At 41.0% G+C, this 16703-nt stretch overlaps 1 protein-coding gene across 1 annotated transcript in view; it reads right to left on the reverse strand.

The window, feature by feature from the left end:
- The window catches only part of nr3c2 (nuclear receptor subfamily 3, group C, member 2), a 69697-nt gene that overhangs the window by 6043 nt on the left and 46951 nt on the right, over positions 1-16703 (reverse strand). The window contains exons 4-7 of the mRNA XM_076091405.1: positions 15885-16001; positions 11166-11510; positions 9399-9543; positions 5777-5907 (exon numbers count right to left, since the gene is read on the reverse strand). Of these exons, the coding sequence (XP_075947520.1) occupies positions 5777-5907; positions 9399-9543; positions 11166-11510; positions 15885-16001 (738 nt within the window). The remainder of the gene's footprint in view (positions 1-5776; positions 5908-9398; positions 9544-11165; positions 11511-15884; positions 16002-16703) is intronic.

Raw genomic sequence — 16703 nt, forward strand, 5'->3', positions numbered from 1 at the left:
CGTGGGTGATTGTTTATACCGAGGAAGTTATCACTTTAATATCTCTGCTTTTTTTTCCTGTTCTTTTTATTGTGTAGAAAAGTGAGTACAAAACAAGTGCAGACAAATACATAAACACATATATACGAGCCAAGAGATTATACAAAGTAAGGCAGGGACGAAAACAAAGGGGACATAAGGACACTGAGGAAAATAACATAGGTTTAGACTGAGTTGTGTGTGTGTGTGTGTGTGCGCGTGCGTGCGTGCGTGCGATCGATCCGTTTGATGGGTGAGTGAGAGGTGTTGATTGAGGTTAGGTAGTAATATGAGATATATTTTAATCCATACAGGCCCAACTAAATGACTTGATTCTTACTTGTTAAGTGATGGCTGCAGGTTTGGTGAGCAGCCCCCAGACCCTCACGAGGGGGGTTTGCTCTTGGATTATGATGTTAATTTATGTCAGTGGGATTCACATTTTAAAATTGAAAACTATATTGTGATAAAGCTTTTGATCCATGTTGCCTGCTGCTAGTTGTCTGTTGTTTTAAGATGAACTATGAATATAGTTGTGAGTTAATGCAGTTAAAATAAGGGACTATTGACTATTTTGATTTGTTAGCTATGATGTCTGGCTATCAAACCTGGAAATATAATGGTAAACATGCTTAAAAAAAACAGATAATAGAAGAATATAAAAAATGAGTCTACTAATATTTAATATTCTAAACTAGGCTCACAGTAGTGGTTGACTTTTCTCAAGTTCCAAGTCTCTCTGATGTGATTTTCCTATCATACAGAAAAGAGTGAAAACCGATAGCTGCCTGCACTGTAGGGCATACGTCCAAAAATGTATGGTGCACTTTAGAAAAGAGCCATTACCATCAACACTATCTGCAGTTAATGGACCAAGCCATGCACAACCACCGGTATGTTCCCTTAACGTTGAAATGTGTAACCGTGGAAAGGGTAATTTAGAGGTGATCAGTAAATTACGGGCGGATTCCCACACGGTACCCTTTTTTTTGGGGGGGGGGGGGGGGACATTTTTCCTGTGTTGACAACCTAAGCCTATTTAGCGACTCATTAAAACCACTTTCACCATTTGAAGAGCTCATTAGTTCATGTGTAGCTACTGATTCATGAAAGACAATATACTGGAAGGCATTGATTCAAAGTTATCTCAGTGACGGCAAGAACAGGGGAACAGCGCTTCTTATGTGTGTTAAAGAGCTTCATCATTGTGTCAACCAAACCTCATTCATCAAGACGTTTGATCAATGACCAGAGCTCCTAAATTACTCCAACCTTCATTCACATCATAATGGTTTGGACGATGCATTTAAAGTAAAAAAAAAAGTAATGGGAGAGATTTAGACAAACGTGAAGAATCATGAGATACGGTAACTGCACCCGTGAGAATGCATCGAAATGTCTGCAATAGCTTCCTCTCTCTCTCCCTGTGCAGGAGAACAAAGTCACAGATATGGACGTCTGCCAAAAGCTGCTCAATGACATTCCGCTGCTGGCTACCAGATTAAAAGACACCTCGCCTCTCAAAGAGCACACCTCAAATCAGTCTGAGGGAACGCCCTCGGTTGTCCTTCAGCCAAGACTATAGATATGATGATAGATTTATACTGAGATGACCCACAACATGACTTTGTCAACCGGCAAGAGATTTTTCAATACTGTTCCTACCTCAGCAGCCATACCTCTGGGTGTGTTGGGTCGTATTTTGCAATGCTTAATTAAAATCAGTGTGGGAATGTTTTATGATAAAAGGATTTTTATATCAATTTGCTGTACTGTACGTACCTTCATTTGTAAACTATATAATTGGCTGTATTAGCCCAAAACATATATATATATATATATATATATCACAATATAACAACACACACACCATGACAGAAGATTTTATCCAAAACGCCCACTCCCACTCCAGTGTTAATGATAAGATGAAAGAAAATGGATACAGATTTAATAGTTACAAACAAATTATTGCTTCAGAAAAGTATCTTTTACAGCAGAATGAGTGAAATCGTTGGCCCTAATGGTTTAAATGACCTCCCTTTTAAAAACGAGTACAGCCATTCACAACGCTGGCAGAAAGCAGTAACTGACGGGACTTATTGAGTTCTGCAGAATGAATAGCAATAAGCAGAAGCCTGCTTCATGTCAGCTTCAAGCATGCCTTACACGAGGTTGAGGAAAGCAGATATGAAAACAGAGTGGACCCCGGTGCAAAGGCTGTGATTTCTGTGCTTCATGTCATGGCTGACATGATGAGAATGTGCTAAAACCCAGGGCCGCATTTGGACCTTTTGTTCTCCTCCCAACTGACCCACATGCGCCCTGATTAGAAACTGACCTGCCGTTAAGGGGCGTTGCCATGACCGGCCGCCAAATAGGGCATTTACACCACCGCTGTTGGTGTCAAATGGATGTTCGCTGCTGCAGGTAGAGAGCTGTTTCGAGCCGGCCATATTGTATGCAGCTGTACCAAAAGCCCAGGAAAGCTCTTTTACTAATGCACGTAACATAAAGAGGCAAACGTACCTCGTGCAGTTCGGAGGTGCCATTAGCAATGCCGTTCAAGGTGATGCAGCTTCCTGCTCTGGGTTGCTGGTGCATACCGAGCTGACAGGGTGGCTCTCGGTTTAGATTCAACACTGGGTAATTCTACAATTAGCCCTGAGCATGACTACAGCAACTAACAGGAACAATAACCCAAGAGAGTAATGACTGGTAGATTAAAAATGATTATAGGGTTTCAAAAACAATCCGTCTGTTGCGTGACTAACTGTAAAACGTGTCACGCCACATGCAGCCATTACCTCGGTTAACATACTGTACACTTGCCCCGCCTGGAATGAGGCTGTTTGGTAAGAGAAAGATCGAGATAATCCAGCAGTACTATCTGTGTCTGTGCAGAGGTGAGGAGCGTAACTGGCTCGAGCAGGCCACTGCTCCTGTACCAAATCCAAACAGGGTCATGAGACACCACAGGCTCAATGAAACCTTAGCCAAGGTCAGAGAGGAATAACAGCCCTTCTCTCTTTTCTCTTCATCCCTCTCTCTGCTTCTCTCATTCCCTCTCTCTCTCTCTCTCTCTCTCTCTCTCTCTCTCTCTCTATGTAACACAACATTTTTCAAACCAGCCCAAAGGCACACATACACACTCAGTGACTCCGTAGTAGTTGCTCAGCTGACAAATTCTGACAACTCTTCTGTAAACATTTACGCCGTTACTCCTTTACTCCAGCATTACTTCGGAATAAATTGAACAGAGAGAGTTTCCTACAGCGCCTCAGAAAATCCAGACACGGACTGCTTTAAGTGCTTTTGCTGAAATCTTTGTCAAGCCTCCATACAGTGCCGTACATTTGCTCACAGGTACAGGAATGTCTCTGCTGCACATTAAAAGCACTGAATGATTATTTTCTTCCAATCCCTGGTATTTAACCGCTATATTTGGACTAAATCAGCCCTGGGTTTGAAGGAAGTGAAGGAAAATAGCAGGTCTTGGAGAATTGCCCGGTGCTTGACTGGCCTTTATTAAGTACAGCAGGACTCTCTGGAAAATCTCCAGAGGACCAGCGAGAAGAGGAGAGGGAGGCCATGGCAACAGAAGGACCAGCTCTGCCAACTCCCCTACCCCTTTGTATTCTGTTTCTTTCTCCCTATAGCTATGCACCTGTCTCTTTCTCACCAACACAAGCTCTCCCTGTCAACATTTGTCTGATTTCACTCTTTAAATCTCCCTTTTCCCTCTTGCTTTCCCATCCTCTCTGTACTCTCTCTGTTCCTCGTCTCTCCCGACATCCAATAGCTGAAGTCCAGCTGGAGCTCCCTCGCTTCCAACATGACTCAACAACACTGAGTTTGTGTCTGCGTTCACTCCACCTCTGTACTATGAAGCCAGAGCAAACCTTATACCAGCTGTCAGGGATACATTGTATGTTTAACTATCTACTGATAGAATGTATACAACTGTAAGTACTTCACAAGAAGCTCATGTTTTTATTTTATTTTTTACTGATCAATATACTCGCCAATCATCCAAATAATAGCCTTTATTAGCTCTGGTTAGGGTTTATAAACTGAAAGACTTCCAGCACATATCTAGACTGCAGCACTGCATTTAAAGTGCGAATTTGACCTTTTAATTGCTTGTAATGCCAATAGAACTATAAGCTTTTTCTATGGTTGCACTCATTATAACTCATTTTGGATTATAAAGTCAAATTGAAGAACTTGTGATGCTAGGATGAAGTTAAGTGTAACACGGTTGAGTCCAGAATCTACGCACCACTGTCAGAGGCCTCAGTAACTCAAAAATAAAAACTCTGCCAATGAGTCTTTCTTCTGATTGGCGCTGGTGCTGAAGTTCAAAGAGTTTGAAGTCGGGCCAGAATGCAGACTCTTCAAAGATAAAGGCCTTGCATTAAGCAAATGTATAAATAAGAAAAGCAGGTCTCGCGCATATTTTCTTTTTCTTTTTTCTTTTTTATAGCTGCAAGTGGGTGTGGACGGTGAAGTTATGACACAGCTGCCGTCACTGCACCTTTAACTGTTTTGCTATTGAACTGAAAGCAGCAGCTCACAGGGTGTTGAGGTGGTGGTGGAAAAAAACTAGCTGAGCTACTTGGTCCAACACATCCTCGCCTGTGGGCGCAGTCTTTAGTGAGTGATAGACATATTCTGTTTATCCATCAGCAATTTCAAAAATGAAACAAAGTAAAACAGAGTAGCCTTTGCTCAGAGAATGGAGAAAAAAAAAAAGAAGTCACTGCTCCTCTTTTCTCTATTTGCATATAACGTGTTTTGCTACACAAACAGGGTGCATGCAGCAGCAAGTCTATTTCCACGCTTGTTACGCATGTTAACGGATTACCAGGAATGATAATCGAACAGAGTTTAAAAAAGGCACAATTGTGCCAGGAATGTATATGAACATTGCCAAAGCACTCTCAAGGTGTGTGGAGGATGAAGCAGAACACAAGAAACCTCATCAATACATTTCCTGTGGTTGAGGAATGTGGGAGACGTTGAGAGGCTCAGGCTGTTGAAGGCATCGCACCTTTGCATGTACAGTATGTGGTGTAAAGGCAGAGAAAAACACCTCTCCTGCTCATGACAAACTAAAGATTATCAGTGGACTTAAAACGTCATTACTGTCGACTCTGGTGAATCCTGCCTCCAACTGCACCGCCATAGTGGTTGAGTCACAGTTACACGGAGTATCCACCTATTCATGGGACACGCGTTCTCACGAGGAGCTCGTGCTTTCAAAGAGGACGACAAAGTCTTTGGGATGACTTAGAATGCAGCATCGGAAGAAAGGAGCAGCATCCTCCTCTGAATGTTGGGAAGCTGCTTGAAAAAAAAAAACGATGTCTGCATGCTCAGCTTTAACTGGGACATTACAGTGCAGTCATTGCCGTGAAATGTGATGGTTGTTATCAGGAACAAAGGTCCAAAGTGGTATTAAAGAGCAGTCTCTATTAGTATTGTCTAGTCTGCACACGTTATAGCCATTTACAGCCATTTGTTATTGTTTGTTAGTCAGTTTGAGTTATGGATAGCCTGAAATTTCAATTAATTCTTGCTTGGAATTGATGTTGAGTACGTAATGTTTTTTTGTTTTTTTATTAATAATTTTCAAATGACATTTCATTATACAGTTAGTAATTTGTGCTTGCGGGTCATGGAAAAAAAGCAGTGTGAGCAAGTGGGTATATAATGAATAAATAAGTGCTTGTTGCAGGGCCTGTAGCTTACTGCCTACCTGTGCTGAGAAGCAGAAGGACTTTCATGGAGAGGAACTCATCGTAGTTAAGCTGCAGTCGTAGAAACTCCTGGCTCACCTGCCTCATGCCCAGACACAGGTCGTACATGGCCGACTGCTGCATGCGGTCCCTGGAGAAAGAGAGGGAGGAGGGAGGGGAATGTGACAAAGGAAACATTTTTTTATCTTCACAAAATGTCACATTTCTTTCAGAACTCTTGTGTTAGTATTAGTTACAATCCACAATACTTGTGAAAGAAATACTTCCACACGGTGCGGAGGAGGATCCTGCTTGTCTGGGCTAAGAGCAGAATACCAAATCCCCCCATATTGCAGAGCTCTGCATACAGTATCACAGCACAGATGCACCACTTTTCTAAGGCTGAGGCAGCCTAAGAAAGACACCATATCTAACCCTATCCACCAAAGAATCATACTTAAGGAGGATGTGTATTATTCATATGTTAACTACACGTCTGTGTTGAAAAGACGTCCTTAAGTGTGCTCCGCAATTGCGCATGCTTGTCGTGCATGGCATTTTCTCACAACCCCTTCTTGTCTCGCACACATTTTATCAGCGGAGTAATCTCGGTTACGTCACAGAGTTCACAAAAACAGGAAAGAAAACATTAGTGGGGATGAAGCATGAGCCAATCACAAATGTGCTCTGCAGATGCCACAGATTCAGGGGAATCGCTGGCTTTAGATGCCACTTCTCTTTGCTATAAATCACCTTCACATTGTGACTACAGTAATTAAATACAAGTGGTGTGGCTTGACTTGAAAGAAGTTGGCGTTTTTACCCACAATACACCAAAACCGCATCATTACATAGGCAGTGAGGGTGGAGACTTCACTCTGAGAACAACAAGACCAAAGGCTGGGTCTGTCGGCCCGACTAAATAACTGATCAACTGTGACGTCGTCTGGGTGAGGAGCAGACCTGTTTCCCTGCTGAGCAGCATTGTAAATGTGAGCAGTTTCGCAAAGTGCAGCATAACTTCATCTGATACAACTTTGGGCTGGAGTTTCTAAAGTCCCCACACGTTCTCTCTCTCTCTCTCTCTCTCTCTCTCTCTCTCTCTCTCTCGCTCTCTCGCACTCTCTTCCTGAAATCAATTTTGCTGAATCACTGCCCGAAATGAGCTGCTGGTTTTGGGGAGGAAAGAAAAAACTGGCAGAAATCTCTCCTTCCCACCTTCTCCCTCTCTTTGTATCTCTCTGTCTGGCTCTCACTCTGTTTCTCTCTGTGTCGAACTCTCTTTCTCTGTTTCTATGGTCAAATATTCAGAAAGTTAGCACAGAACCGAGGAGGAAGGAAAGTTCCACCTTTGGCTGGAAGAATCCAGCAACATTTCTGTTTGTTCAGAAAAGTATGTACAAACCAATCCCTTAAAAGTCTGAAACTGAAATCACAATTAGTCATTAGCCTCTTTACAGTCAAATATCGGGGCAAAATAATTGTATTGTTAATATTTATTTTTAAAGAGAAAGGTGAGTCACATCAGAAATGCTACTTTAGCCTTCAGCTGTCTGAGTGAGTGGGCCCGTGTGTGTGTGTTTGATTGACAGCTGAGCTGGTAGGGGAAAAGTGACACAAAATAAATCATCTTTCACCGGTTACTGCAGTTTGCAAGCTAAGGACAGTGTTTTCTCAGCAGTGGTATTGACAAATAAGGACTAGACTTAACGGCATGTGAGCTGACTGACATTTACACTTACAGGTACAATTTTAGATATATGTCTATATGTTGCATTTCATTTCTACCTTTATGCATAGTATACATTTTGCCTGTCCAACTTGCACATTAATTCAATCAGGAGTGGGTGCCCAGAACTTTTAAGGAATTACCTTTGTTTATCTGTTTGCACATCAAAGACTGAACGCGGCCTTGCTTTGTCTTGAGTGTAAAATGCACATCTGTCTTTGCAGTATTCAAGCTCAATCAGTGACAGATTCCACTCTCATAGCTGAGTGAGCGGACAGTCTATTCAATAAATGCCTTTATGCTCCGGGGTCAATACGCACTAAGTAGCTAAGCAAACAAGCGTACACTCTCCAACCCCCTAAAGGCTCAGTGGACTCCGCAAAGTTATGGACCGATTTTATGTGCATTTCTGACAGAATTATCAACAGCGGATAGACTTCTTAATGTTAACAACAAGGAAGGAACACACCTCAGCCCGAAAAAGACAAGAAAGCAGTGACATCCAGACCAGTCGACATCTCATCTCCTCTGTCAGGCTGAGTGCCAGGCCTATCCGTCAATAAGGACAGGCCTGCTGTAAAAGCATCCCATGCAGCAACGGCAGCATACAGAGTAAAAAAATCGTAATTTCTCTGCATACATATTAATCTGTCACATAAATGCGTGTGCATTTCCAATATTTTTCTCCGTTAGAGCGTATTCCAAACTGAATTTGCCAAATGACATAAACCATAAAGTCTCTATCGCAAATTAGTATTTTCCCCAATAGCTGTTGTCACCTCACAGAAGCAAACACATCATTCTTAAAGAACTGTGATCCACTTGGCCCTAAATTGATTTGAGGACCAGATGATCTCTGGTGTGGCAATCTCATGCTTTACCAACTGTACTAAGCTCACAGTGATACAACACAACCACACGGAGTCTGAAGCCGTGTTGCACAATGGCTGCTGTTTATTTATTTGTTTATTTGGGACAAACTGACCCACTGACATTGACTTACACAAGCTATCAGTTGGAGCTTTTAAACCTGCACCCAGACTGAACCCGCTCCTCTACAGCAGGCGGCCTACAGAGGCTTCTATTCTCCTTTTTGATTCATTCTGCAGCATTCAATTCACCAGCGGCCATGCACCACAGCTCCAACGAGAAAAGGCCCACACACACACACTTCTTTTCCACTTGCTCTCCTGTTCCAACATATTAACACAGATCAAGTGGGCCATTGACTGCACTCGCTGTGCTTTGATCGCCTGTGCCGATACTGCAATTAAAGAACCATCAAAAAGTACATAAAGTATTTCCCTGCCAAGTGCCAGAAATCAGGTGCAAAAGTATTACCTTGTTTTAAGTGCACCATGACTTGCTAATAACAACGTCATTACCGCAAAAACTCATTTTGTCCCTTTGAATAGTTTTCAGGTATGTAAATGGTAAGCTCAAAATAGCATGGCAGAAAAATACACTCCTTACTCTACAAATTCCACTTGCAAAATTGATGTTTATGCATAAATTTGCATCTGATGAGCAGCTAAAAAAAGGCAGAGACTACTAAACACTAAGACAAAGCCCGACTGTTCAACCAATTACCGTATCTGCTAATTATACACCCTGAAAAACAAATGATTATTTTTCACATTTGTATGTTTGTGTGTTGGGGATCCCGCAGGACATCAGACCACATCAAATGTATTTTATATCATATATATTCTATTCACAGAAATGCATCTGCTAAATATTGTTCCTTAGTAATTAGTACCCGTTCTCTTTGTTACATTGTTAAAATAATTTAAAAATGCGTGCGACATAAAATATTTAACATCTGGACCACTGCTAAATGTCAGGACGGGTACACTTTAATAACATCAGGACGTTGTGTGTGGGACAATACAGATATGGAAGCTTGGACCTACTCGTTAAAGATGAGGTCAGGGGCAAAGTAGAGCATCTGTGCATTGGTGTGTTTGTAGGAGCGCCAGCTGAGGCAAAAGGAGGACAGACACATCCACGAGTACTGGATCAGGGTGATTTGGTCCTCAATGGGCAGGCCCCGGAAGCCTAACACACAAAAAAGCAGACACCAAGCTGGTGAGAAGAAAGCAAGCTGACAATACTCACGCGTTGATTTAAAGCATTTGGACTTAAGCACCGCCTTAAGAGGCATTTATTTAGCTGCGTGTGTGTACCTGCGTGTCTGCTCACGGGTATTACGTAGCGTGTATCTTTGCTTCAGTGTGCTTTTTTTTGAGGCAATATTTGTTGAGACACGATAAGCACGGAGAAGTATTCACCCATTCTTGTTTCATGCAAATCCCACAAGGCCTCCAGTTATTGGCGTGTTGTCTATGGAGCTCCAAAAATAGAGTCAGATAGGAAACTTGCCAAACTCTCAATCAAACTCTGGCAAGAAACTCCTCCTCATGCAAGACATAAGCAAACTGAGGACACACTAGTGACTTCAAGGCTTAGGGACTATTTTAGACAATATGCATGTCAATCTGCAACATACAATGATTAGAAAAATACATATTTCCAGAAAAGGTCTGCTAAATGCCTGGCTTGACAATGTGTATTCATTACAAGGTTGTTTGATAATCCAAATTGTAGAGTTTGATGTCTGTCATTTCTTATTTTCCAGGCAACTTTAAAAGGTTCCTATCAGAAAAGGATGTGTTAGTAATGTAGCTCCCATTGACAAACAAGTCTGACTTCCCTGCAAACATACGGGTCGTACTGACAGTATTGTTCCATGTCGCACTGTGTGTTGGACCTGCCTTATCCAAATGTTAGCTGAATGCAGGCAGTGGCATATCTGAAAGTCGAAGGTACTCATTTTGACCCTTGTGTCTGGCTCCCCTTCTATTTATACGTCCGGATATGGCAAGCAGACACCGTGGAGGTATCAAATATTTGCAATACAGCAAATTAAAAAGCCTCAAAGAGCTACCTGTGAGGCATATTTCAATGACTCCCACTGACTGGCATTTTAGGGGGACTTGTTGTGTGTTTATTTTATTCTAGTGATGTAGTTTATGGGTAAAAATGAATGAGAGAGAGACATCAGATCTTCTGTTCAACATAACATCTGATAACGATAATGTAAATGAGTTCTGTTTGGAAATTTTAATCTTGATTTGTTTTAATGGTTAAATTGGATTCCCTTCCTAATCTTGTTGAAGATTTACAGGATAATTTCCCGACCTAATATTCAAAATTAAAACTCTGTGTCATGACACGACGATCAGTGTTGCATTCTCAAAAGTGAAGCTACATGTTATCTTCATGAAACCCTGGTCCACAGTAACAGGATAGGCTCCTTCTGATTTAGTAGACTGTTGTTTTTATCACTTTCCATTTGCTTTGACATATCCATAAATAAAACTGACACAATTTCAATTGTTTGTTAATAATAAAGTCATTAATTAATAATATTAAAAATGTATGAAATGCACCTGGTAAAAGACATTGTATTGTGCTAAAAATATACAATTTATTGCACTTCCAAGCTATTTTAATCTAATGAATATAAATCTAATAAACAAAACGTAATTTTTGAAATGTAATTCACACACCTTATTTTCTTTACACGTATCTGTGCAGGTGCTTTCTTCAACTTTCCAATTTTGGCGTAAAAAAATCTTGATACTGCCTTTAGGCCCAACGCTCTAGTGGTCACTAACCTGGAAGTACTTTGGCCCACTTCACCATGCGTACCATCTGCTTTCCGGCCAGGCGGTTGAGACTGGACAGCAGGTGGTCGGTGGTGTCAGGCTGCGTGTTGTCATAGCCAGAGTACACCTCTTCGGGCTCAATCAGCTCCAACACACTGCAGATGGAGGGCGGCAGAAAAGGTGTGATCACCGAGGGCCCGTGGGGCACCAGGGCATTGGCAGCGCTGGCGTTGAGCTCCTTCTCTGACGACAGATAACCGCCTCCACCGCCACCTGTGGCAGTTTGGCCGTCCTTAGAGCCCTGCAGGTCCTCGCTGACACCCTTCAGCTTCCCTAACTTCTTGGACTTTCGTGCTGTGGGGAACACAACAGCCCTCATTAACACATCGACGGTGGTGGCATTTCTTACATTCATAATCTGAAGTTTTAATTACAATGTGATGGATACTGTACAGGTATGATTAAAAAAAACAAATATAGATATAATATGTAGTATGTGGGTCTGTTATTAAATGTTTACTTTTAAATCAATGTGCTTTTTTTCTCTCACTTCAATGTTAAAGGTGTGCTGAAAGGAAGTTAACTTATTAACTCTAAATGTTATGACAGAATAAAGTCCAGTAAAACCAAAAGCACATAATAGTGTAGCACAATAATCATGTTTAATCTCCTGTGTATTGATCAGTCATACACAGGTAGATGGGGATCTTCGAGGCATGGTGAACAAGCAAAGACTAGAAACATACAATCTCTAAAAAAAAGCCTCTCAGCTTGATCAGGCAATCAACTCCAGGTGTGCTGCTACACTCACACACAAGGCATTTCTAAGTTAAATGATCTGTCGTGTATTTTGCTCTGCCCCTGCCACACAGCTTCATTAAAAATTCTGCTATTAACAAGCTGGCATACTATTATGTGTGCTAATGTTAGCTGCTATCCCCAAAATCTGTTTGTTGAAAGTTTATTCACAAACTATCGACCTCAAGATGAAAGCTGGAGTTTTCCTGTCTCGCTTGTTTCGGGAGGTCGCGAGATGTGGAATCGCTTCTTCACCTCACCAAAGTAAGAACTGCTTCTTAGCTAACTAAGACAAATGTGTGTAAGCTATGCAGCTAATGTTACTGTTGGTGGCTGTTTGGTTGTGTTTTAGCTTTGTTTTTGGCGCTTGGTTTGCTTGTTTATAAATTCATTTGTTCATTGCATCTGTTAGCTAGCTGCTAAGTTTCTGCTCCTGGCAGGATGTTGTTGTTGTACTGGTTTTTGTACTTAGCTGTTAGCTATTGGCTGAATTGGATTGACTCACTTTACCCAGGTCCAGTTGTTGGAAGGAGTATTCAGATCTTTTACTTAAATAGCAATAAAACAGTGTAGAAATACTCCACAAGTACTAAAAGTTCTGCATCAAGATCAAGTAATAAAGTACCAAAAGTAACAGTAAGGCCAAGTCATTATGCAGAATGGGACATTATATCATCATATATTGTTATTGGATTATTGTTGCATGAATGTGTTCATCACTTTAATTTTGCATCCGGTAAATGTGGCGGAAACTTGAATTTGTATCTATTCTTGAATAGCTTAGCATAGAGTTGTGTACCATAAGGTTTATCTATATTTGAATCAACGAGCTAATTTTGCAAAGTAACTAAAACTGTCAAATATATGTAGTGGTCCAAAAAGTTCAACTTTAAATAGCATTCAATGGAATTACTCAAGTAAAGTGCAAGTACCTTAAAAGTGTACTCAAGTAAATGCACTTAGTACCTTTCCACCACTAGTGTTGTTACGATTTTTAACTTTGATACAATATCTTCCAAAAATAAATCGATATTTGATATCATGTTTGATACCACAAGGAAAAATGTCCACAACATTGAGGGCGTACAATTTAAGATTATTAATTTAAAGAGAAGAGACGCAGCTGGGTTCCTTGTATCAATACCATTGAAAATAAGTATTGCAACAGTTTTGCACATCTGTGACTATGTATTGATACCTAGATTTTTCATACTACCATAATACTACTGCCCAGGTCTGCAGTAATTGATACTAGTGTATATTGGCAGACTCCTTTACACATGAAATTAATTCATGAAATTATGTTCTCGTAATATTGGTTTCAAGGCAAACTCGAAGTTGGGACTCACTTTCACTTCTTTCGCACATACTTGATATTTAGCCAGCGTTCCAGAAATATTTTTTATTCTTTACCATTTGGGAATCTGACAGCTTTCTTTACTTGTCTTTAATATCAAAATCAGATCTACACAGCTGAGGTGACATTTAATGGGTTTCTCCGCTGCTACTCAAACACTCACTGGCAACCTTAAGCTTTTATTCATGACTCATGGTCATCTGCTGCTTTTCAACACTACATTACATTTCACTAAAGAGATGTGTTTACTCCAGGTCATGTTTTGTGCCTGTAATATGCTGGTTAATAATTACCTGCTGCTAAGGTGACGTGTCTGTATCTGAATGACACATGGTGGTGAAAAATAATCCATTTTAACCAAGTTGTTGGAGGTTCATTGTCAGAGGGTAACCTTATGAGGGCTGGACCCCAGATATCACCTACAGCTGTATATCTAATGTCAGACTCAAGATCTAACTTGGTTTTCATAGTTTTCACTCACTCCCTCGTCGCCTCGATCTTGGTGTATGCTTTAGAGGAGTGATTTTATATTTTACATGAGTTATACATGATTGATTGAGTCACAGCGTCACTCTTTTGAAGATGTATTTTGTTGTGGCTTCTCTCTTGCTCTGTTCTGCTATGCTTGTTGCTTCATGTATACTGCTCCAAACACCACTTCAACACTGCTACTCATATAGCATGTCACAAGGCCACCCTTCCACCTGGCATCCACCATAGGCTCTTATTCCCCTGTGAGTGAGTTTATTGCTGTCACTCTCCAGTCTTTCCTGCGCATGGACACTGGACTCTGTTGAAACTCTGTATTTTTTAATCAATAATACATCCATTCAACATTAGTTTTGTTGACTGAAATACATGCAAGAAAGTGAAATTAGTCATACAAAATAAATAAATGAAATGTATCGTAAAGTGCTTTTCTGGAATTTATTTTCCCAATTAGTGCTCATTTGTTTATCTTATGATGTACTATCCGAGGTTCGGATTGGCTCGAGGATAAATGTGTAACATTCAGAGGCACAGGCGTTGAATGAAATGTAAACAAGAGTAACCTCATCACTGACATTTTTAGACATTTGTGCCCTCATTACGAGCACTTTAACCAAGCAATCTAACTGCTGATTTAGAACCCCCCCCCCCCCCCCCTTTAGATAAAACACATGTCCTACTCCACAGACAATAGTAGTCCTCTCTTGTTTGTTACATTGCATCATTAATTTAATGTGTTTATTTTCTGTGAACACCTGGGTTTTCCTTGCACATTTAAACCTTCTACAACAACAAGTGAGTAAATGATTATCCTGTTAAATGAAGTTCATTAACATCATCACTTCATCAGAAAAAAATGAGTGAAAATGAGAACCTTATTCCTGCAGCCATTTACTAAATCATCGCTAAGTTCATTAAGGACTCGAGCCGCAGCAAGATAGCTTTGGAGCCGTTGCTGTTGTGGGCCTGTAAAAGCCCTTTACATCTTTTATGTGATATCGGGCTAATTAAACTTGATTTGACATGACAGCAGAAATTTCTAGTGCATTTGCACATGAGAGACTTTTCATAAACCGGTAGCCTAGTACTGTACAGTACTTTTAGATAAGTCACAGAATCTTTCAACAGTGCTGAAATATTTAGAATTAAGATATTCAATATTCACTGCTTTCACACTTTCATCTCATTGCATATCCAAATAGATGAAATCCTTAAACATTTCATGACACAAAAATGGTGCAACTTTGTTGTAGTTTCATATGCCTTAGGGTAAGATGATATTTAGTGGGGAGGATAATTGGGCGATGATCATTATAAAAAACAGTCATTTAGAAATGACAGTGCACAGCAGAACAAGCTAGTCTGAGGACCTTTCCATAGACATCTATTAAATCCTCTCCTCGCCGATGTAGATCCACGTCATTCCAATTTGCAAATATTTCTCTTTGGATTCATTCAGAAGACAAATAATTCACTACCAAGCACGAAGCAGTGAACTCCTCAACTGCTCTCTGCAACAGCAGCAGCTGTTGTGTGCATGTTCCCCCTTTGGCCACCTTTTATTTTAGTAATTTTGACAGCCCTACCACATGTTTCTATACATTTACATTCTCGTTTGAATTTAGCATCCTAGGGGAGCATAACATTTGTAATTTCAATTACTCTAATGGACTGAAGACCTATCAAGTATGCTTTTAGCCTTGTATATGCCACTGCGACCCTGAATTGGAATGAGCCAGTGGCAATAAATAAATTAATTTCCTTCCGAATCCCTCTCAACTACAGTGTCATCGTACCTCATAATACAATACTGTAACTTTGTGACCTGGCATCGTATATAGAGTACTGTAGATCTACACCTGCATGCATATGCATTATGCATATTGTGCTCAGATATAGGCTACTATATGCACACACATACACACACAAACATCCTATGACTCAGCACCCTTGGGCCTCCTGTGACTACAGCCAGACCTACTTTTCCACATCTATCAGTTCTCATAAGCAGAGCAAGGCTGACTCAAATGTCACATCTGAGACACGTGACAGGGCAAATTTGTAATGAGGGCGTGACTCCTCACCTCCTAGGTTCATCCCGGCCTGGAGACACTTCCGTACGCGACATGCAGGACAGTTTTTCCTTCGGATCTTGTCAATGATGCAGTCATTTCTCCCGGCACACAGGTAGTTGTGCTGACCTACAGAAAGACAGGACACAGCATCAGAACGATGGTGAACACAACATAGAACGGCAGCAGTGATCATTTCAAAGTGATGAGCAGCAAAGATAAAAAGAAAAGATAATGGAGCAATAAAGAGGAAGATAAAGAAAGCTAACTTATGTAATATGGAATAATATTTGTACGAATGTGATTAAATGAACAGAAGTAAATGTTTGATTCTACTGTAGAGACTGTTTTGTAATGTAGGTCAACACAGAAACCCGTGAAATGTCTGGCAATATCAGAGATCTACATTTCACGACTTTTACTGCGAAATTGTGATTATTCCGCTCTCGCATTCTAGAACGCATGACTAATGGTGTATTTTACAGTATATGGCATGGGGGTATTAATATTCGCTGGACGCAGGACACTGGCTACAGCTAGACTATTCCTGACAGTGATGCTAACATGGCGAGAATCCCTCCTGCCTCCTGCCTCCTGCCTAGCCCTTAGCCAAACCCAATGATCTCCCATTTCAGAGCGCTTCCTTCCGCTCCACTAGTTCTTCACTGTACAGCTCCTCTCCTCCTCCACTCTTCTCCTTCTCTACGCCTGCGACTCCATCCCACTTTTTTTCCCTTTTTCCACACGTCCGCCAGCCTCAGAGCGCCATACGCCCACACACAGGCAGGCTCATGCTCGTGCACACATACAGTCATTCACTCGCTCACACAC

Source organism: Anarhichas minor, unplaced genomic scaffold, assembly GCF_050575085.1.
Source record: "Anarhichas minor isolate MPS153535 unplaced genomic scaffold, ASM5057508v1 ptg000014l, whole genome shotgun sequence".
In the NCBI taxonomy this organism is placed as follows: Eukaryota; Metazoa; Chordata; class Actinopteri; order Perciformes; family Anarhichadidae; genus Anarhichas; species Anarhichas minor.